The 22,168-nt window shown below is 35.8% G+C and overlaps 1 protein-coding gene across 2 annotated transcripts; it reads right to left on the bottom strand.

Moving 5' to 3' along the window:
* Positions 1 to 1,093: 1,093 nt before the first annotated feature.
* Gpo1 (glycerophosphate oxidase 1) lies at positions 1,094 to 21,967 on the bottom strand. Of its 2 annotated transcripts, none has more exons than XM_031974507.2 (12): positions 21,774 to 21,967; positions 7,035 to 7,160; positions 5,178 to 5,331; positions 4,875 to 5,097; positions 4,628 to 4,791; positions 4,439 to 4,551; positions 4,159 to 4,352; positions 3,698 to 4,086; positions 3,369 to 3,619; positions 2,953 to 3,300; positions 2,765 to 2,863; positions 1,094 to 2,110 (listed from the first exon to the last, which is right to left on the bottom strand). In XM_031974507.2, exons 2-12 carry the CDS (start codon positions 7,113 to 7,115, stop codon positions 1,976 to 1,978), a joined length of 2,151 nt encoding a protein of 716 aa, XP_031830367.1. In that variant the 5' UTR covers positions 7,116 to 7,160; positions 21,774 to 21,967; the 3' UTR covers positions 1,094 to 1,975. The 2 variants fall into 2 exon arrangements, with proteins under 2 accessions (XP_031830367.1, XP_031830366.1); XM_031974506.2 differs by lacking the exon at positions 2,765 to 2,863 and adding an exon at positions 2,616 to 2,717 and having other exon boundaries at positions 21,774 to 21,965.
* Positions 21,968 to 22,168: the final 201 nt, after the last annotated feature.

The raw sequence follows: 22,168 nt of genomic DNA, 5'->3' as shown, positions 1-22,168 counted from the left end.
AGCGGAACGCCGGCTCCTGTGATCGCCGGGAGAAGCAACCTTTCAAACGAACGAGCTGAATTGACGCTACGTTTAAAGTTGCCGCCAAAAGCACTGTTGTGGATGCAGCTGAGTTGATATCCCTGTTCCGGCGTAGAGAAGCTTCTTCCTCGTAAGCCACAAATGCTCGTGCTAGCGAACCATGAGCCTCGATTATCTTGGGACACCTGGAGCGCACGCAATCCAATTTCCAACGTGATTTCAACACGTGCACGTATATACCCGTATAGCGACAACGTGTTGGTCGGCCGTCCCTCGCGAAAACAGGGCTACGAATACCGCTATGAGACGACTACTTTCGCCGTGGGGCGGTACACGAGGTGGCAACGTCGCTATCCGCCAGACCAACGAACGAGGGCTCTGATTGGTCGTGTTTGGATCGCGATTGCTGGCAACGAGCAGAGGTTCGTTAGACAGGGGCGTACGCAGCAGCCGTCGGACGCCCACCCCGTCGAAGAGGGATAAACGATGCACACCTCCTACTTTCTCTGGCCTTCCTTCCCCTCTTTTTAGCGGTTGCTCCCTCCCCCCGCCGAACGGTCAGGGCCGCGGTACGCTGGGGTCGCGACACGACGTCGTTATTGGACATGTGTTCTCTTTCTCTCGCTTTTGCATCGGCTACCGTGAACAACGATGAGAGGATTTGATGAACGCCGGATCGCACGATACCCGAAACGGGGAAGGGAGGAGCTGCACACCCTTTTATGCCGCCGCCCTTTCCATTGTAGTTTCCGATATGCTTTTCATGTTTTCGCGTGAACTGTTTTCCCTGTCGAGACTTCGTCTTTTTGGTAGAATATTTGTTTAATAAATTTCTATGTACTATTTCAATACCGACAAGTGTGTAGATTATAATTTGCAACGCGTTATTCGAGATATGGGTATCTGCATGTCGTTTAAATCGTTCGTTTAAATTTTTAAGGTTATATTATACATAAAGTTACGATTTCGCGCTAGTCGGTGATTGAATTTTGTAAGTATTTTAAGTGTTAAAATTGAAAGCTGGGAAGCTAGAAAAGCGAGGAAGGTACACCGAGTAAAATATATTCAGATGTGATAGTTTAATATGAGTTTTATTAAGTCAATGATAATGACTGATGATAGTGAAATAAATTAATCTCTAACAGAGGTGTACATGTTGTGACTTCGCAATGTTAGAGGCAATAAATTAAATAAGGAGTTATTTAAATAATGGTGATATATAGATTGATTCTAGCATACATTAGCAATTAATATAATTTATAAATAGGTCATCTCATCAAATACTAAAAATAAAATTGTAGTATGGCATAAGTTAACCCGTAATACATGACTATTACATGTAACGTACCAAGAGACAAGATTACTCGTGGTACTTGCTTTTGGTCACAAAACTACATTGTGTTCCATTTTTGTAGTCGTGAAGTATTTTAATGATTATGATCGTTAAAGTGCTTGTTCCCTGTAACGGGTTGCAAGTCTGTTACATACATATGGAAGTTTACAATGCGAGATCAAATGTATAATTTTACATAAATTTTAATGATCAGTATATGACGGTATAATCAATCATCGATATACCTTGAGCGTGCTGCATTTTGCAGAAAACATATATACAGGCACGGCACAGCTAATTCAGTGTACCTAAGATGTACACAAAATATTTACATTAACGTTCAAATTCTTTGATGACTTTGTCATGTTTATTATTAAAATCTAACGGATGCTGTTTAATTTCTGTTTGAGCTTGAAAGCTGATTTGCAGATAAAAGTTGCTGTATAAAGTATGAAATACAAGTGATCATTGCGATTCTGGAACATTTGTACTAGATCGAGCTACACTTGAACTTCAGGGTGAATAAAAATCCTATAATAAACAGTTTGTCGCAGAGGTTTCAATGTGTTAATCACATTGCAAATGTTTACTTTGATATGACGCTGCATACTTTGAACCTCTTCACAGACCACCACCCGATCTCTCCACACTGATCTGTTTCTTCAATACTTCTTTCTCATGTTGCGCCTCCTCCATCTCTGCCATTCTCGCGAAACGAGAGTATGCTACATGTCCAGATTTTATGGCTGACATCATCTATAGGAGGAAAATACAGAGATAAATATAAATACGAGTTATTTAAATTGTATATGTTAAACCAAAACAAACAATTGTAAAAACTTTCAAACAAGTTTATCACAATCTGACAAAAGAGCAGCATGATATTAAAACAACTTACAAGAAAAAGAAGCAGAGCAGTATAAGTGTAATGTACATCACAATACAAGACGAAACGCTACATTAGACAGGTTCTTTAGTACTACGGTTACAAATATAAATTTGTAGTGTAAAAGTAAGGAAGTATAACTCTGTTCGTGCAAATAAAAGGAAAAGACTAGTAAGAAATTTGTTATTAAAAACGCGGAATTGGGTATGTGTAATAGAGTAGAGTATTATGAGCCAGTCCATTAATATCCAACAGGTCTTGCAAATTACTTTGTTTTTTGTATCAGGAAAAAAAAGAAAGTCATAGTGTTATGCAACAAAAGAATATGAAAGCAGCAGAACTCTGTTACAAATCTGCATACGAGCTTTCACAGACCTGAAGGTATTCATCCAATTCGACTTGACCATTCATATTAGTGTCGATTTCGCGTAGTATTTCATGAAGCTCTTCGCCAGGTACTTCCTTGTCACCGAATAGCTGCGAATAGTAAAACGTAATAATTAAATAAATGTTCTATGATTTACCTGTAAGTAATCTTGCAGTTCCATTTGCCCATTGTAATTGAGATCAATTTCATTGAGCAAAGTATGCATCTCATCTTCCGATAGTTTAATTCCAAGTACCTGGACATTGACAATTAAATGATAAGCCGTCGAAAGAAAGGACCGAGTAAGCATAAAATTAGTACAACTTTATAAATATATGTATATACCTTAAGTCCTCGTCTGATGTCATTAATGGATACGTATCCTTTGTTATCCTTATCAATGATTCCGAAGCGTTTGATGTACAATTGTATTTCTTCTTTGGTGAGATTGATAGGAATCTTGTCCCGGGAAGCACGATTAACCATCGAACCCATTTCGTTGGCAAGAAAGTCGCTGGCTAATTTGTGCTGTTTCTTTTTCTCCTCGGCTGACCAATGCAGTTCTTCCGCCATGATGTCTATGATACCTGGAAGAGCTTCCTGGGCCGCTTGAACGTTAAGGAACGCTAATCTCAATCTTCGTGCAATCATGTCAATTGCTGTTCTTGCGTATTCGCGACATCCGTAACGAATCTAAAATTAATTGAAATTGTTACACTGGTGAAAGTATTTCATTATTAGGAAAACTAAATGGTACTTACTTCGGCATCGATATATGGAAATTCGGGATGGATCTTTTGGCCAATGATTGGCCATCGTTTGCCAGTGAGGGAAGCCATTTTTGCTACGGCAAATGCACGGTCTCCGTAACTCTTAGCCAAATGTTGCGCTACTTCGCATTCCAGTCCGAAATCTTGTACCAATCTGATGTACATGGTAGGACTCCAACCGTGAGCACCCTCCAGAAGTAATTCTCTGGTCTGACAAGGTCTTTCCGGTTCCAAAGAGCAAGCTTGACAATTGATGCGAATATTAACACATTTTCAACAACACTACGCTCATCGAACAAGCTTACTGTTTAAGAAAATACCTTTGATAGCGGAGTCAATGGTTTCTTCGGCCATTGCTCTGTAAGTGGTCCATTTGCCTCCAGCTATCGTAATTAGTTTCGTAGGACTAACATGTACAATATGGTTTCTAGCGAGCGATTGAGTGTTCGGTTTATTCGGATCGGAGACGAGGGGTCTGATACCACTCCACGCGGATAGCACGTCTCCTCGACGAACTTCAACGTCCGGGTTCAGGTAGTTCTTGACTTCGTGTAAAATGAACATGATCTCGTCCTCAGTCGGTCGGGGGTTATGCGTTATTTCACAGGGCAAATCGGTCGTTCCTGCGATCGTTTGCTTCTGCCAAGGTAGGAAAAAGATCACTCGGCCGTCGCTGGTCGATGGATCCAGCAGACCCATTTGATCAGGACTGTATAAAATTATTCTCTGTCGATTAAAGTTGTTCTTCCGTATCACTGCTGCACAATTTCAAGTTACTCACCTGTAATAACCAGGAAGAACGATATGAACGCCAGACGACGGCGCGCAAATCTCTTTCACGCTTTGGTCATCCATCTTCCTTATGTAGTCCGTGAAAGGACCGGTAGCGTTTATTATTGCTTTCGCTTTTACATCCCATTCCTCTCCGGAGAGTTCATCCCTGACACGGGCACCAACGAGTACTCGATTGCCATCCTACATACAACAGGAATTTCATTCTGATAACGAATCTGTGTGAGATTTTATCTGCACAAGCATGAGGAACGGACTAATGAAAGTACCTTATCAAGACCTTTTAAGAGATTAACAACTGTAACGTGATTCACTACAGTTGCACCGTGTCGTGATGCGGTAAGAGCAACTGCTAAGTTCATCCTGGCATCATCTTGCTGACCTATTGCATCAGAAGAGAATTTATAAATATTGATATAGATTAAATGACTGTGACAGAAAAAAAATGAACTATGTACCATCGTAATAGACAATAGCTCCTGTAAGTTTATCTCCTTTCAACATAGGAAACAGCTCTAGTGCATTAGATTTACTGAGGAAGTATGATGATTTGACTGTTTTTGATCCAGCAACTATATCGTACATCTTAATACCAAACCAGTAATAAGGAATTTGCCACCACCTGTTGAAAAGGGCGTACTGTTGCATGTCAGTAAATCAATAGTGAATTTTAACACAAAAGGAGACAATGAATATACAACATACGTGTAAACAGGCAACATAATTGGTAAAGGATGAGCCAAATGAGGCGCATTGTGTAACATGGAGGCACGTTCCTGTAAAGCCTCCCTGACCATCTTATATTGTTCGACATCCAATTGCATGATAGCTTTCTGTAAGTAACGTACTCCACCATGAATCAGCTTTGTACTTCTGGAAGATGTGCCCGATGCAAAATCATCAGCTTCGATCAATGCTGTTTTCAACCCTACAAATCATCAATTACATAGATTTTTAGAACTGGTTTAATAGAATTTCTTAGTCTAGAGAAATAAAATCTATACCCACCTCGTGTACAGGCATCCAATGCACATCCAGCACCAGTTGCACCACCGCCAACAATAAGAACATCATACTCGTCATGGGTTTTCAGGGCTTTCACCTGTTCCTCACGCGTTGGCAACGGCCTTTTCGCCGGCCTCGTCATTTTTTCCGTATATACCTAACATCAAGGAGAACACAGCGTTATACACAGCAGAATGGGTCATTTATAATTAACCTCAACCGGGGTAACTATTTCAACAAGGATCAGCCGCCGGTTAAATAAACCACAGGGAGATCATCGAGGTCAATATAGTCGCGTGACTCATAGAAATCGGAAGATGAAAGGTGTTGATCTCCGCGATGTAGAAGACTGTTTATCAGGCTAAATTGAGAGCAATTCATTGTTTGCCGTCGCGCGCGCTTAGCGTCGGTACGCAATATAATTATCACAGCAACGCTGACCCGTTGGCGCGGCAGCCTTGTGCAGATCAATTTTAATCGGGCAACAGGCGAATCAATTGCGTTCAAACGGGAGGATTAACTGATTTCTCAAACCCGATTAGGCTTTCTCAATGCTTGTATCATATTCTAACCACAAAATTACTTCATTGGTTTTCCTTGACTGTAACCTGACGGCGTTTTACATTGATTTATCTGCAAGTACTACTAGGAGATAACTTGTTGCCTAATTTGAGGAATTCGACTGATTCATTTTTTATTTTCTCATCCAATTTCCTGTTGGTTTTTTTTAAATTCTAGATATTTTCGATCGCTAATTTGTTATTCGTCAAAACTGTAAACCAGGACACCTTTTGTCTCTGTGCCATTCCACTAGATATCAAGTCATCTCCCGATTGTACTACTAGGAGATAACTTGTTCTTCTCATCCAATTTCCTATTGTTTTTTTCTTAACTCTAGATATTTTCGATCGCTAGTTTATTATTCGTCAATACGGTTACACGTAACGAATCAAACCTATAAACCTGTAAATCAAAAGGACATCTCTTGCACCTGTGCCGTTCCGCTAGACATCAAGTGATCTCTTAACAGTACATGCATGTATAGGGATATACGATTTCAGGAACAATTCGCATTGCGTTCGAAATAGGTTGGCCTGGTCTTGTCTGGCACAGACCTTCTACCGACGGTAAAATTTTTGGCGACCACGTGACCGTTGCCTGATCACGAAACATCGTCTCGCAGCCTTGACTACCGGCTCAGACTACGGTCTGTAATAACTTCTTGTCTTGAGAAACTAACCGGCTACATCTGGATTTCGGGAAGCATGCGGGAGCCTGCGGAGCATTGGGTTGATGCAAAAATTTTGACGTTTTTTCCTAAGTACATGATTAACACTAGAACGGGTCAAAATCACCCATTCCTGATTTCTCCTTTTTGCGATTATTGAAAACATAACAGATTCTTTGTTTAAAAGTTATTAAAGAAATTGATTTGGCAATACGCAAACTGAATTGTAAATCAATTAAAACTTCAATAGATGCACTCTTACAGTTTCTATAGAGGAATTTCAAATAGTCAATGTCAGTGCTTGGTAGTTCTAGTGTTAACAAAGAAATTGTTTCCTTCGAAACAAATGACATCTGTTTTCAAACTTTAACATTGTTTCTTCGTTTTTATTTAGTTTCGGTTTAACCAGTGAACAGTTGAGAACACTTCTTTTTATTTCTTACAAATAAAAACATCAGAAATTTTGCTTCAACCCAATATTGTGGACTCGTGGGAGAGAATGGTAACGGCGTTCCATTTGTTTTTTGTAAAAGCTCCACGCTTGCTAGGGTCAATGATCTTATTTTTCTGTTTTCTGCGAAAGTCAGTTGGGGGACAGGTTCCATCTTGCAGATTGGTTACTCCATACTTACATCGTACATTAACATATAAGAGGTGAGGGCACTGGCGCCTATGGCACTCGTCACCCCTACCAACAGCCTCAACGATGCCATTGTGTGCGTCACTTATAGCCGGGACGACAATCTTCCCAGAAAGATCTGGAAGTATACGCAATACGGAACAATTAGTCATACGTGTTACCGATAATATCGCCGGCAGATGCACGTGCTCTGAAAATACAGGCCACTCAAAGTTACTCGGCAATCCAACCCTATCGCTCTTTCTTATCGGTTATTTTTTGCACCCGGCTGTCATTTTTATACTCGTATTTTTACCCGTTCCGTTACATCATTTCCGTCACGCTTTCGTAATCCGTTCGATTTTGTTCTTTTTATCAATTTCCAACTTCTATTTACGTTTTCTTTTTATTCCTTCTACTTTATTCTTGTCTAGTTGTATCTGGTTCACAGCGGTGCTTCGCCGGCGAGTTTTATACAACATTACACGCAATCTTTCTTATTATTTTTTACTAATTAATTTATATTTCTGTTTTTTTTCTCAATTTCTCGTATCTATTTCTACTTTCATTCTTATACTTTTATTACTTAAGGCCTTTACTTGCCGTTTCAAATATTTTCTGTTAGTCTCAGTACATTGTTATTGTTATTATGTTTTTTCAACTTTTTGTATCTTTTTTACTTAAGGTCTTTACTTGTTGTTACAAATATTTTTTGTTATTCTAAGTACATTGTTATCGTTATTATGTTTTTTCAACTTTTTTGTGTCTTCTTTTACTTTTATTACTTACGGTCTTTACTTGCTGTTACAAAAATGTTTTGTTATTCTCAGTGTATTGTTAGTTATTATTATTATTATGATTGCGTGAATTGGGAAAACAATATTATAACGTTCCAGGGTCAGTGAAAAGAAATGGATGCAGTTTAAGAAATTGAAAGGCTTGATCCCTGGAATTAGGCGGCGTCATTGTAGTCTTGATGTAACCTTCCTTGACCGTTTGATCGTGACCCTGACCCACTTAAGGAGAACTGAAGGGAAGAACGATACGCAGCGATTCACCTTATATTAATATTTATAATTACCAAATATTAAATTATAACTAAGTCAAAGGATTTTGTGACAAATAAGTAAGAGAACTAAGAATAATCGAGGGGCATGGATAACCCTCTGACTTCAACGATATTTTTCATTATAATCATTTTTCTGGTATTTAATGATATTTTCTGCAACTAATATCTTGCGTAAATTAAGGGACAAAACTCTTTTATTTCAGTATTTTATGTGTTGATAGATTATACAAAATTTAACATTGAATTCAAGATTTTACAATTTTGCTGCGTTTAATCAAATGGCGACTGTCAGTCTCTTCTAGAGTGTAAAGGGTAAATTATGAACAACGAGTCAACCACTTGGATTGGGATTTTATCGATGATTGCGTGGGCCAGTGAAACACATCTGTTGAATTTTACACTGCTCAGTTGGGAGAATCTGAGATAAAGTAGTAAATTCGTGTTGGCTTGAGTTATAATTCAATAAAACCACGTTTACATACGAGCAAGAAAGAACCTCGAGTGGGAGTCGTGCAATTCACTTTTGACTTTATCACTCACGTGTGAAGGACATCATTGCAAGCCAAGTGATTGTTTCGTTTTACAAAGAGAGCGTCAGGATGTGGCCATCACCTTGGTAATGATGTTGGGTATAAATTTCAGCATTATAAAATCTTTAGGTATTCCACAGAATGAGTCTTCACTTTTAAGAAAGGGTATAGCAAGATAAGGGGGTCAAAAATTCCTTTAGACAAATTTGTCTCGAGAAAGTTTCATTCGATAGCTTACCCATAAAAAGAATATTGTGAACCAATTTTCAGTCCTCTATCTCAACTATAAGGGTAGTTATAAGGTAAATTTGAATTATCAGTTTTTGTCCCATTTTCCCTGTTTAACCCCTTGCTCGACAATATCGTGTTACACTCGTGGTGAAGATTTCAAATAGAATTTAACAAACATAAATATTATTCAATTTGTTTGATTGCAAATTACATACTATTCCTCTGCTATCAATGATTGTATATTAGAGCACACGTTGATATAGAATAAGACTGGAATTTTCTTTTATTTTCAATAAATTACTGATGACACTGTAGTTGGATTGATCACAGTTCAGAAACAAGTCATAGAGCAAGGGGTTAATGGTAAATAAAAATTGTAAAAATATTCGGAGACATTTTTGGCATAGCAGTGCATGGCTGAGAACGTTTTTACAATTTTTATTTATTTTTTTTAAATAGGGAAAATAGGACAAAAACTGATCATTCAAATTTACCCTGTAACTACCCTTCTGGTTGAGACAGAGGACTGAAAATTGGTGTACAATATTTTTTTATGGGTAAGTTATCGAATGAAACTTATTCTGCTATACCCTTTGATTTTGAAAGTTTTGTATGTTCATAATAATTTACAATTAGCTGTAAGACACGTGATATTAGGTAATGGTTGCAGTCGCAAGGGGTTCGAGTATGATACTGGATATTCGAAAATTTTCTGTTTCTTTGAAATATTTCTACAGAATCAATATTTAGTTATGATTTAACTTATAATGATAATATTGATAACAATTGGACAAGTCACTCGTTAACACGGTGGATGACGCATGGGTCGTCGGTGAGGAAGTTGAGCAACAGTTAATTATTAATAGTAATTGCTGTTATTACAATTTACATACTTATTATAATAATTAACATCCAAGCAATTATTCGTTATAATAAATAAGAAATCAATTAATTATTGTAACTGACATTTAGTCAATTAATTATCATAATTACTATATAATGTTATTGGGTTTAATCAGTAATAATAAATTACTTTCTACTTTTTCTAAAGTATGACGTAGCTTTGGTAGCTAATGTATTATAATAAAAAAAAGAAAACACTTTGTGATAAGCTTTTCAATTTTGTAAATAATTTCATTGAAACTACAAATTTAGCTTTGGAGGTTTTACAACGAAACAGACTGTTGATAGAATAATTTTGTCGTATATAACGCTCCACTACTATCTCTAACGGAATAGTTGTTCTTTTATGAAACTTTCTTCTTTTTCTTAATTTTCATTATATATAAATACTTCGTTTAATCTATTCACTGCGTAATTATTACCCAGTATCATTATTACTATAATATTATTAAATTTCTGAATTAATCATAATCAAGAATGTTATCACGAGGAACATTTATTAAGTAGATCACCTCTGTCGATTGTACTCGCTGTTATTCGTGAATCGTAATCACTTAATCGCTTAATAATTACGTGATTTCGTACCACTTCCAATCTTTAATCATCAGCTTACGTTGTGCTCAGCTTATTTGATGAGCTATGATGAAATTTCTAATCACGTTTTTGATAACATCGTTCAAAACATATTTTCTGATGAAACAGCCAATAGGCAATTCCATGTGTACTTCTGTACTTTAAACACGATTCATATCTGAAAACCGTCTTTCGAATGATGTATTTACTTTAACAAGTGTATCTATACGATGAAAACTCTGAAAAATAGAAAAGATTGTGTTCTAAGCGATGTAGTAAAAATGATTTTATAGACTCTGCTAAATAAAACGATGTACATTTTTGTAACTTGATATACGGTTAAAATATTCAAACAATTTTCGAAGTTCACACATTCGTTTCGTTCTAATCTTTTCTAGTATTTTTCAGTCTATTTTGGAAACTAAGGAACTGAAACGAGATATATCAAAGAAAATTGTAACAAAGATTTTGTTTTCTCCTGAAAAGATAAAGTTGTTAAAAATAAAAGTAAAACTATTTTATTTTTCAATTGGAAGTAAAATCTGTGCCGTAGATTTCTATAAATAATTTTTGAAGTTAAACATTTAATTGTTTTATCAAAATTTGGTTTTGTAAAGATTATGCATGAAGAAGAGGTACAATTTTTTTTAATTCAAAATTCGTTGATACAATTTGTCGTAAGAAAATGCAATACATATTTTTTTAATTATGCACATAATCTTTAAACAAAAGAATATGTTTCATTTTATAGTGCACGTTCTACATCACCCCTTCTTCTTGCTAATAATAATCATTCTTTTAGTCTCAGCAGAATTCTGAGGCACATCTTATAATAATAGGATAATCTGTATCGCGTGAACAGTGTGCATGGAAAATCATGTGAATTAAATGACATTAAACGCGCTAATGGCATTTCATTTAACCTCTGATACTATAAATAATTTTTCTGCAATACATAAAACATCAGCAACATTCTAATCATCGATAATATTAATATTCATATTAATATGTAGAAAAATATAATTTAAAATAAAAATTTACTGCCATCATTACAATTGTTTTCTATTATTATAATTTATCTTGTAATCAAGTTCTCATAAAAATGTCGTACTAGACACTTCTATCAATTTCTCATTTCAAAATAAAAAACTTACATGGAAAGTTACAATACTAAATCTTGAACAAACCGTGAAATTTTAGTTGCCTATGCAAGACTTAAAATTTACATAAAAAACGAACAAAGAGAAAATGAATTTCCATTCCACAGACCGCCATGTTGGACCTACATATTAGTTTCACATTAGAATTCGTAATTAGTATAATTTCAAAATCAATTTCTATATCCTGACTCTTTTTTGATTAATTAATTGGTTACACCACCCTTGACGGTTTAAAAGAATCAAATTCTGTTTAAAATTTCTTAAAATTTCAAGTATATTGGGTGAACCTAAAATAGTTGATTGAAGGTAACATTTAAAAAAGCTTTCGTTACGTGGGAAAAATAATACTCTAAGACCGCTTTGACGTTTTTCTCGAAATAGTGTTCTCCAACCAGGCCGGCAGAATATCTCTAACATTATATAACCGATTCTGCACGAATTTATACTATGTTGTTTATATGGGTTATTCTAAAATGTAGCGTAGGATGTTTTGATATTTTAACTATTTAATTTAATTATATTAAATTGAATTGAATTTTTGATAAACATTTGATAAACATTTTATACACAACTTGATTGCCTCATTGTTCTCATTAGAAAAATTGTATTTATGTTTTTAACTCGCCATCTTTGAAATAATTAAAATTATTGGAAATCTATACAATACTATATTTATGTACATAATACATTTCCATTTACAAATTTACAAATACAAATATTAACCCTTTGCACTCCGAAGTTTTTCACTAGAAATATTTCAACATTTTCTGATGAGATGAGATGATATTTTGTAAAACCAACTCGACGAGAAATTCACGTGAATTGAAGGACAAAGCTATTTTACGTCAATATTTCTCAGATTGATGCATTATATGGAGTATAATATTAAATATCAAACTTTATAGCTTTACTGTAGGAAATCGAGTGGTGACTGAGAGTCACCTCCCAAGCGCAAAGGCTTAATTGTCTATAGGCCCAATTTGTTTGGTGGCTATAAAAAAATCTGCGTACAATTTATTTAATAGTTTTAATAATTGTATTAAAACGAATATAGCTTGTCATTTTGAACTTACAATGACGTTGAACTTTCACGTCTATAAAAATTCAAGTTAATTAATTACTTAATTTTATTCACTACTTTGCTATACAAAATAAACAAAATTAATAAGATGTTAATATATTGGTATGACTTCCAAGTTAGACGGTCCTATAGAGGATTAAAAAGAAATGGAAAACACTCAGGTTTAGAAACAAGCGAATAACTCGGCCATTTTATAATATTTTCCCTCAACACTAAACTTACGGACATTTATTGTACACTTTATTCTATTGTTCCCAGAAAGATTAATGTTGGTCCGTTTAGATCTAGAAAATCAAATGTTTAAAAATGTATTATTAGGAACCATAATCACGCAATTGAATCAATCAAAATCGACCAAAACATTTAGCAAAGAATGTTTATAAAATTCAATATGAGTCGAATTGACTCGTTCCGTAAATCTAATGTTAAAAATTGCTTCAAATAAAGAACCAAAAGTTACATTAGTACATACCACAAAAATTGAACATTCTCATTCATGGAATAGTAAAAAAGATTTCAAAGCTTCACCTACTTTTTACACACCTGACAGTGGTACAGTGTACATTGGATAATTGCAACACTCAACGGGACTGGAAGGACGCAATTATGAGGAGGCAGAATCGAATCCACTCCAAGAAACGGAGATATTAGCATGGCGGACGTAGAAAAGGACAACGCGAGTGAAGGAAAAAGAAAAACTGAGAGTCGAAGCGTTCGACATCATTAATACGTTAATTACCAGCGTTTATTTCGGTTACGATCTCCGCAGTTGCCATATTCTATTCGACTGAACAAATCTTCTAAACAAAATATTGAAGAAATGAAACTGAAACGAGTCATTGAGTCCCCAAATATAATGCCGTAGCTTATAGCCTTAAATAACAATATTTATAGGAATAGTTTAATCTTTTGTATGTAAAATACAACATTGCTGCCGTCACAAATATGTGACGCTGGTAGCGAACGCGTTAAGGGCTCGCATGAGCTTGGGACATTTAATTCAAAAATCAAACTTCTTTATTTTTCACTTCTGGCGAATGAAACTTTCATGTTTCTTGTATTTTCCTGATTAAAATGATACCAATCACGATTGATTTACAATCATAATTGCCTGTATAATAAGCAATTGAAATTTCGGATATAGAAAAGGACTGCGAATAGAAAAGAGACGTTGAAATCGTCGAGTTTGACAATCATTGATAATGCTATTGCCGGTTGTCGAGGACTATGGCGTCCTGTCAAACTATGTTTGAGGACGAATATCGACATTTTGACGAGATCAAGATTTTATATTTAAAATACTATGTTGCAAATGATTTATACTGTCGGTCAAAGGTCTGGAACACTCGATACGTAACGTCACAAATGAGAAATTATGTATTTTATAAATGTATAAAATTAAATAACAAAGTGATACATCTTTATATTTGACTAATACACATATATCCATGTTCCTTCGTCATGCACAAAAATTCTCTAATAAAAGTTGTTTACAAAAGGTGGAAGTTTCCCTTTTAAACGATGTATCGATCTCGAACGGTTTCCGACAGAGTAATTACTAACACACTAAAACATCAGTATATAGTTCCTTCTCTCTCTGTTATTTAAACACCCGATATATAATTCGACTTTATCTAATGAAGGTTTTGAATACTTTAACCAGACAATTGCGTTTAACGACAATACACGTTATCTTAAAGCTTGAACACTAATTCTTTCAACAATGAATTATTTATTTCTCTGATAAACATGTAATTCTCTTTTGTTTTTGTTTGGTTTTTCATTGGGCACATTCGTCCTGCGTTTAACGAGTGCGCACTTCATTTTTTCATTTGATTGCGCGCAAAAGAGATTTTTCAAACTAAATTCCACAGTTAACAGTTTAAAGAATACTCCTCCGCAGAGAGTTAACACTTTGGCTACCACTGAAAACTTCAGCGTTTTATGTATCATTTATTCCTTTGTTGCAAAAATGAGAAAGGTGAGCTCAATCAAATCGAATTACTATAATTTATTCAATTAAACCATGACTAGTTGGAAACATCTCTGTATTGCTAGTAATACTACCTAATGTAGTGACATTCAACAGGATGAATTTGCAATAATAATAACGCGCTTCAATTACATAATTTGATATTAGATTATTCTCATTTTGCATATTTTCCACGGCAAAATCATGCGGCACTCAACGTGTTACTTATTTGTTATTACAATGTTAACCTTACACTATTATCTAATTATTTAGGCTAACGAACATTTTTGTTCGACGTCAGTTATCATACAAATTATAATTATTTTCCAGTAATTGTGAAGCTTCGGTCATCGATGACCCCGTGGTAGTCAACATGTTAAAAGGAAAATGTAAATGTTTGATTCTGGGACTTCATTATGGCCGAGGATGGAACACCCTTGGAGCTTTCGTGAGTAAAAATCCCACAATATCCTTTGCTCCCCCAATGAGCGAGGAATGCCTGATACAGGTTATCCAGGGTAAAAAGAAGAAAAACTGGGAATGTGGTGGGGATGACGATGTTGCAATAATAAAAAGGTCCTCAATGTTGCAATTACGTTCACTATAACCCCTTAGCAAGCTAATGAATCAGTCCCCCTAATATTTGGCAAGGGATCAACAGGTGTAACACGGTTCAAGTGGAATCACGATACGCGTACCCGAGAAGATGGACGCTGAGATCAGCCAAACATCATTTCGTGTGGTTCGTTGGCTCCCGCGCGGTCCACTGTTTAAAAGACCGATCGGGATTGGCAACGGTCCCGAGAAACCCTACCGTGGAATTTCATCTGCAGCTGATCGCACGTGACCGTGGCCATTTCTGTAGTCGGCAGATCTCGCCCACGGTCACATGAAGCATTCCGATCGTCGCGCGAAGCGTTCAAGACCATATTTAACACTAGAACTAGCAAGCAGTCAAATTTACTTTTCAAAATTCCTCTATAGAAACCCCAAGAGTGCATCTATCGAGACTTCGATCACCCGAAACTTAGTTTGCGTATTGCTAAAACAATTTCTTTTGAAATTTCTTAGAGAAGGAACTATTATTTTTCCGATAATTGTAAAAGAAGAGTTTAGGAACGGGTCTTTTTGACCCATATGGTAGTTCTAGTGTTAACGCTAGACTTAACATTTATGGTACGTTTTGTGGTATCGTTCTTAACGTGTTGACCGCCGCGGTGGTCATCGATGACCGGAGTGTCCAAATTACTTGGAAACAATTACAGGAAGAAAACTGATGTCGAATTAAAATGTTTAGTAATATGAGTAATTAAACAATAGTATAACTTAAGAATTATTATATCAAGCCATTAACACTAGAATTTACCGAGCATTTGATACGATTGATATGTAATCCCTATCAAAATTGTAACAATCGATTATTTTCAGTTTCTTCAGACATTCGTTATAGTATTCAAATAACAGTATTTTTTTCAAAATCACTTGGAGTATTCAATGCTTCGAAGATATCAATAATTTCGAAACAAAATAAAAACAACCAGACATTTTGACTGGTGCGGTACTTCTAGTGTTAATAACTGATTCTAATACCATTTGACTTTGTTATGATACGATAAGTAATGTTATACGAAATGCTCTAAATCCTCGTGACAGTTAATGTATCAACACTAACCGTGCCGGTTGGTACTTTAATTTATTTTAACGTTAAACAATTTAACGTTACACCAATTCTTATATTGTCCGATTAATCAGTTTTCCAACGTTCGACTTTCATTTTGTTTCTGTTCCCGCTAAGAAAAATTTATTATCTAACTTGTTTACCTTTATTTTCTATCTAGTTATTTGATTGATTATGATAGGAAAAGTACCGGTACGGTTAGTGTTAAAGAAATTAGATGTTCGTTCTATGGATCTCGGGAATTAGGACTTGACCCTTTGCAGTCGTATTAACTTTATGTACAAACGACACAATTTTGACTTGTTTTTAAATTTTGGACAAGTTTAATACAATAATAGATCTGCATTTTATATACATTATTTTAACAATATATATTATGATTTTTTCATTTTTATTTGTAATTAATGATTTTATATTTTAATTATGTAACTTCTATTTATAACTTATGATTTTATATTTTAATCATTTTTATTTTATACTATCAAAACGGTGAGATTGTTCTATCGGGCATAGTTCGCCTTACGATCGCAAAGGGTTAACACTAGAACTACCGAACAGTCAAATGGACTTTTTGAAATTCTTCTATAGAAACTTCAAGAGTGCTACTACCAAAATTTCTATTAATTTACAATTCAGTTTGCCTGTTGCTAAATCACTTTCTATAGTGATTTCGCAAGGAATCGTCTGTTATCTTTTTAGTAATTGTGAAAGTTATTTTGGCCTGCCTGGTAGTTTTAGTATTAACATTTTACCCAGCGAGATCCGAATAATCGGATTTTTAATGCCACTGCTTATCGACTGGAATTCTTTTTTAAGCCAGTGATTATCGAGTGAAATAACATTGCATCAATTATGTCATTGTTCACACATTGGTGATCGTATTATAAACTGTTTACACAGATAAAATATTTTGAAACTATTTTCTCTATAATTAATCGAAGTCACCCTGCCAGTATTAGCGACGTGTTTTCATCTCATCAAGCCGGAGATGAAGTATTAATTAACACTAGAACTAGCGATCATTTATTATGATTAATATTTGGTTCTTATAAAAATTGTAACAATAGATTCCATTCGGTTTCTTCGTGTAGTTATTATACTATCCAAGTGAAACTATTTATTTTGAAAATCGTTTCGGATATTTAAGCCTTTTAAGATATCAATAATCGCGTTCACAGAGAAAATGAACTTAAACTGTTATCAAATAGTCAAATATCAATTGTCAAATAATGTTTTGTAAATTTGTAAATCTAGTGTTAATTTTCCGAAGTCTGTAGCTGAATACCATAAAGTCCACTGTTCAAATGTGTGAACATGAAAAGTATATGATAGAACTGTATTATTGATATTTCGCTACAGAGTTCGAAATAACATAGAACTACGTTATTGGCATTCTTACGAAAAATTAAAAATAATGTAGTACTACGTTACTAAGCTTTCTCCAAAAAAAGTTAAAAATAACGTAGGACTACGTTACTAAGCTTTGTCTAAAAAGAATTAAAAACAACATAGGACTACCTAATCGGGACTAAAAAGAATCAAAAATAACATAGTTGCTAGTAATCAGCTGAGAAATTTAAAATGACGTAGGACTACATTGTCGGTCTCGAATAAGTTAATGACGTAACCGTATTACGACGAATCGTGGATCCCCGCTGATCTGTGGAAAAATCGACGGGCAGCCTTGGAATAACCGCCGATAAATAACGGAACCTAGCAGCTGGAGTCGCCGAGTTATCGGGCAAAAAGTCGTACTCCGATAAGAAGAAGAAAAAGGGAACACGAACCACTCAGTCCGACTTAACGTGATCTACGTGAGCGTCAGAGTTTCTCACTGTGTGCGCACGGATTTTGCATTTTTTTTCGAGGCAATCAGGAAACGAGGACTGTAATCTATGATTTATGAACTATTTGTATTGTATTGTTTCAGAACTTCGAATGGTCAAGGGTTAAAATAAGGTTGAGAGACACTGGTGTATGCTACATAAAAACGTACGTCTTACTGGGAGGTAATTTAGATACTTTTTTTATGGGCAGTTAGGTAATGATGATTGTAATCTATGTACTATTTATATAATACTGTCTCGGAACATCAAATAGTTGAGGAACACTGGTGAATTGCAAACGGAAATGTACGCTCCATAGGAAGACGTTTTAGACTTTCTTCCCTGGACAATTAAGAAATGACATGCATAACCCATGATTTATAAATTACTTAGATTATACATACTATTTCAGAATTGCAAATGCTTGAGAAAGAAATTAATTTAAAGAAGATTGAGGGACACTGGTGTTCGGTAATTAGGCGGTGATATTGTATATTCGTTTTGTAATATACAAAGTATAATATAAAACCGATTTTTCACCGAAGAAAATCAAACTAAAAATATTGGATACCTACAAAAGTTCTCATTAATGTGCAGAAAAGAGTACAGGTAAAATGAAAACAAAAATATTTTACATTAATCAATTACATAATTTTCATTATTATTAACACGTTCGCTGCCAGCGCTAATTTCGGTGTCGGTCTCCTCAATTATACTTTCTTCAATGCAATAAATCTTCTAAACAAAATATTAGAAAAATGAAACTAAAACGAGTCATTGAGTTCCTAAGTGTAATGTCGTAGTTTATAATTTCTGATAACAATATCTATAGGATTAATTTCATTTTCATTATGTAAAATATAGTATTACGGCCATCACAAATATGTGATACTGGTAGCGAACGTGTTACCAACACATTCCAAACATTTTAACATTTCTCTAAAACCAGAATTTCCCTTGCTTCATGAACCACAAAAATCCTTTACTTGGACCACCAAAGCTTTTGTACATATCCGATAATTCAACTTATCTTTTTTATTTAAAGTACTTGTTTAACACTCGAACTACCGATCGCTTAAACTGACTTTTACAAATTTCTTTATAAAAACCATAAGCGTGCGTTTACTGAGATTTCAATTGGGTTGTATTTCAGTTTTGCTATTACTGAATTAGTTTCGTTAATAATTTTTCGTAGTAAAAGAAGAAATCAGAAATAAGTCGTTTTGACCCATCTGGTAGTTCTAGTGTTAAATTGTAGTATTTCATAACTTCGTTGGCTGTGATATTAGCGGAAACAATAAAATCTGAATCGCCGAGGTGGGACTGAAAAAAAGTTGAGGGTCACTGGCGTACGCCAGACAGGAAAGATGTCTGGCTCGCTGAGATTCCAATGTCGAGACTGAGTATTTCGGAAGATTAAAACTCGATTGCGCATATTGACGGAAAGATAAAGCCGGCGTGATAAGAAGGCGGAGCATTGCCTTCGGAAACAGAATGAAACCGAATAAACTGAAACGCATAGTTGATCTCGTGACGAGGACGCCGGATTAACCCTCAGCGTCTCCCATTCACGCGCACGCGTCGGTGTCAAAGGTGAACCGCCAAACACGGAGAGCTCCCCAACTGGGACATTGACTTTTTAATGAGCCCTTGATAAACTCTGCCACCTGGCAAGTCGAGCACACCGGTACCCCTATTTTCAGAGCCAATGGTTGATGGTTTGCCAAGCAAACGTGAACTCATTCTTTTCCGTTATTTAGGTTAGTTTGGTCGCGCTAAACAATATAGGGCAATTATTGAAATTAATATACGAAAGTTCGTACGACGATCAAAGTCATTGATTAAGCAAAATTTCCAAGGCATGTGTTAAAAGATTAATAGATGATACGAACGTTATTTAGATCAGCTTGGTCATACTAAACAATATGGAATAATTATTGAAATTAATATATGAATAGCAAAATCATTGATTAAACAAAATTTCCAATGCGGATGTTAAAAGATTAATAGATTATATGAGCGTGTCATTAAAATACAGGGGAAAAATAATGATTAAATCACTGCACATTGGACACGCAAAAAAGGATAATTTGGAATGGTAATGCGTTGAAAAATATTATTCAATGACTTCTAAAAAGCGAACGCGGAAAATAGAATTGAATACATTCGTGTCGAAATATGTGGTTTTGTTAGTTAACTTCACAAACTCATAAATCGTTTGCTTCGATTCTGTTTGAAATAACGGTCGCTAAACTTTATCGTTAATTACATAATTGAAAATGGAATTTTACATTCGTCAGAAGTGAGTATAAAATACGCTTCTTTCGAAAGTTAAATACTGATAATAGCAACAATAATGATCTTTATTATTTTCACTTTATTCGTTCCACTGATTGCTAAGCCAAGGATTGAAGGATTGTAACACTTGAAGAGCTTTCCTCGTCGCCTTTTATCACACCGACAGATTTAATCAGTTTCTCTCATTCCAGTGAAAATGATCCATGTCACGCGATAAAACGAGACACGTAAGTATCTGCTACCTGGACGTGCAAGGCACGTGCTGTCTACGTATCGTTCTCGTCTGTCGAACGATGGAGTTAATTTCATCTGGAAACAAGCGACCGTGTTTGAAATCGAATTTGTAAAAAACATTGTTGGAAAAGAACCGTCAGGCATGTATATATATATACACGCGTGACGTGCATTTCATTGCTAAGTTTCGCACATCCGACGTCACTGTCGACTGTGTGTCGAAAAATAATTCACATGACACTGTTTTAAGAGACCTTGACAGTCCCCTGAAGCACGTGGGGGTTATGTAAGTTGACGCGTTCGGGTAACCAGCCAGATCCAGTGTTCCTCATTTCCCTAGTCATCTTCCTTCGAATGTATATATAGATACTATCCGTTGTTTAAAAGAAAAGTCCTCAGGAACGACACAGAATCAAGAAGGGTCTCCCGCTAGGGATTTTGTTTATGGTTTTGATTGGTTATGTGTAACCATAATAACGAACAGCAAATTAGTATCGCAAATGAAATGAGAAAAGATGAAAGCTGACCAATGAAACTCGCATTCTTTCCAGAGGACTTCTCTTTCAAACTGACGGTACGTGTCGCGAGACAATTCGAATGTTGAAACGTATGAGTAGGAGAACCAGGAAAACCGTTAACGGAAACTGATTCCTGTGAAGTGGACAATGGTCGGACACCTTATCGCGCCCCTTAACGCAGAAGGTACACCTTGAAAACGGATGAACTGCAATAAAATACAAAGCCGTAAATAATTTCGCAAGGCTGCGTTTGAAAATAGTACACCGCAAATCCCGTGCCAAATGCCTTCTAATGTCACACTTGTGTTGGTCACGTTCTCATTATGTGTTATAGATCCGTGCTCCACTAAAATCGCCGGGGCCGGGAACAACGAGAGTAAGATGTATTACAACTATGATTGATGAAATCCAGTGGATCAAGACGACCATGGCCAGACGTTGGTCTTTGGCAAACTAATCGTTTCTCGCATTTCTATTCGCAGTCGTCGAGGAAGGTCGAGATAGGTTATAAAAATGTATGCAAAACGGATGACAAGGCCTAGGCGTTAAATAATCAGGTGTTGAATTACTGGCCGTAGGGACGATCGTCAATGACGATTAACGCGATTAACAATAAAGCATTATTTGCCGAGCGAATGCTGGAAAATCTTTTGTACGTTAACGCTGCAACGATACTCACTGCGAAGGTAATTCGACGACAGCTACACCCCGCTGACGGGTTCTCGAAAAGCAGATCCGCTTAACTAAAACTCAACGGTGTACATATTCGATGAGGATGCCGGCACACATTTCACTGATTCGCGTGATCGCAGTGAACGATCGGGCAAGAGTTGTAGAGATGTGGCGACACCGTCGCGACGCGCGGTGACCACTAGAGGGCTGCAAATTACTGTCATCGGTTCATGTTTCTCATGGTATATTTATAAAAACTCGATTTACTTACCTTGCAAGCTCACCACTGCATGTTACCTTCAAACGCGAACGTTACTTGATGCAGGGAACGTTAAAACGATTTATCCAATTAATTCGACGGGGTTTAACCGAGTATCACGTTTTGGAATGAACAAATACTTG

This window comes from Nomia melanderi, chromosome 2 (genome assembly GCF_051020985.1).
Source record: "Nomia melanderi isolate GNS246 chromosome 2, iyNomMela1, whole genome shotgun sequence".
Classification (NCBI taxonomy): domain Eukaryota; kingdom Metazoa; phylum Arthropoda; class Insecta; order Hymenoptera; family Halictidae; genus Nomia; species Nomia melanderi.
The sequence above is the reverse complement of the archived record's forward strand: the minus strand, read 5'-3'. Positions and strand labels throughout refer to the sequence as shown.

Bases quoted from the DNA above. Each gene is read 5' to 3' on its own strand.
- Gpo1 (XM_031974506.2), bottom strand. From the start codon at position 7,115: ATGGCATCGTTGAGGCTGTTGGTAGGGGTGACGAGTGCCATAGGCGCC. The intron at 3,620-3,697 runs GTATTTTCTTAA...TCAATTGTCAAG, and splicing joins CATTGACTCCGCTATCAAAG to CTTGCTCTTTGGAACCGGAA. The intron at 2,111-2,615 runs GTCTGTGAAAGC...TTCCTCCTATAG, and splicing joins AATTGGATGAATACCTTCAG to ATGATGTCAGCCATAAAATC.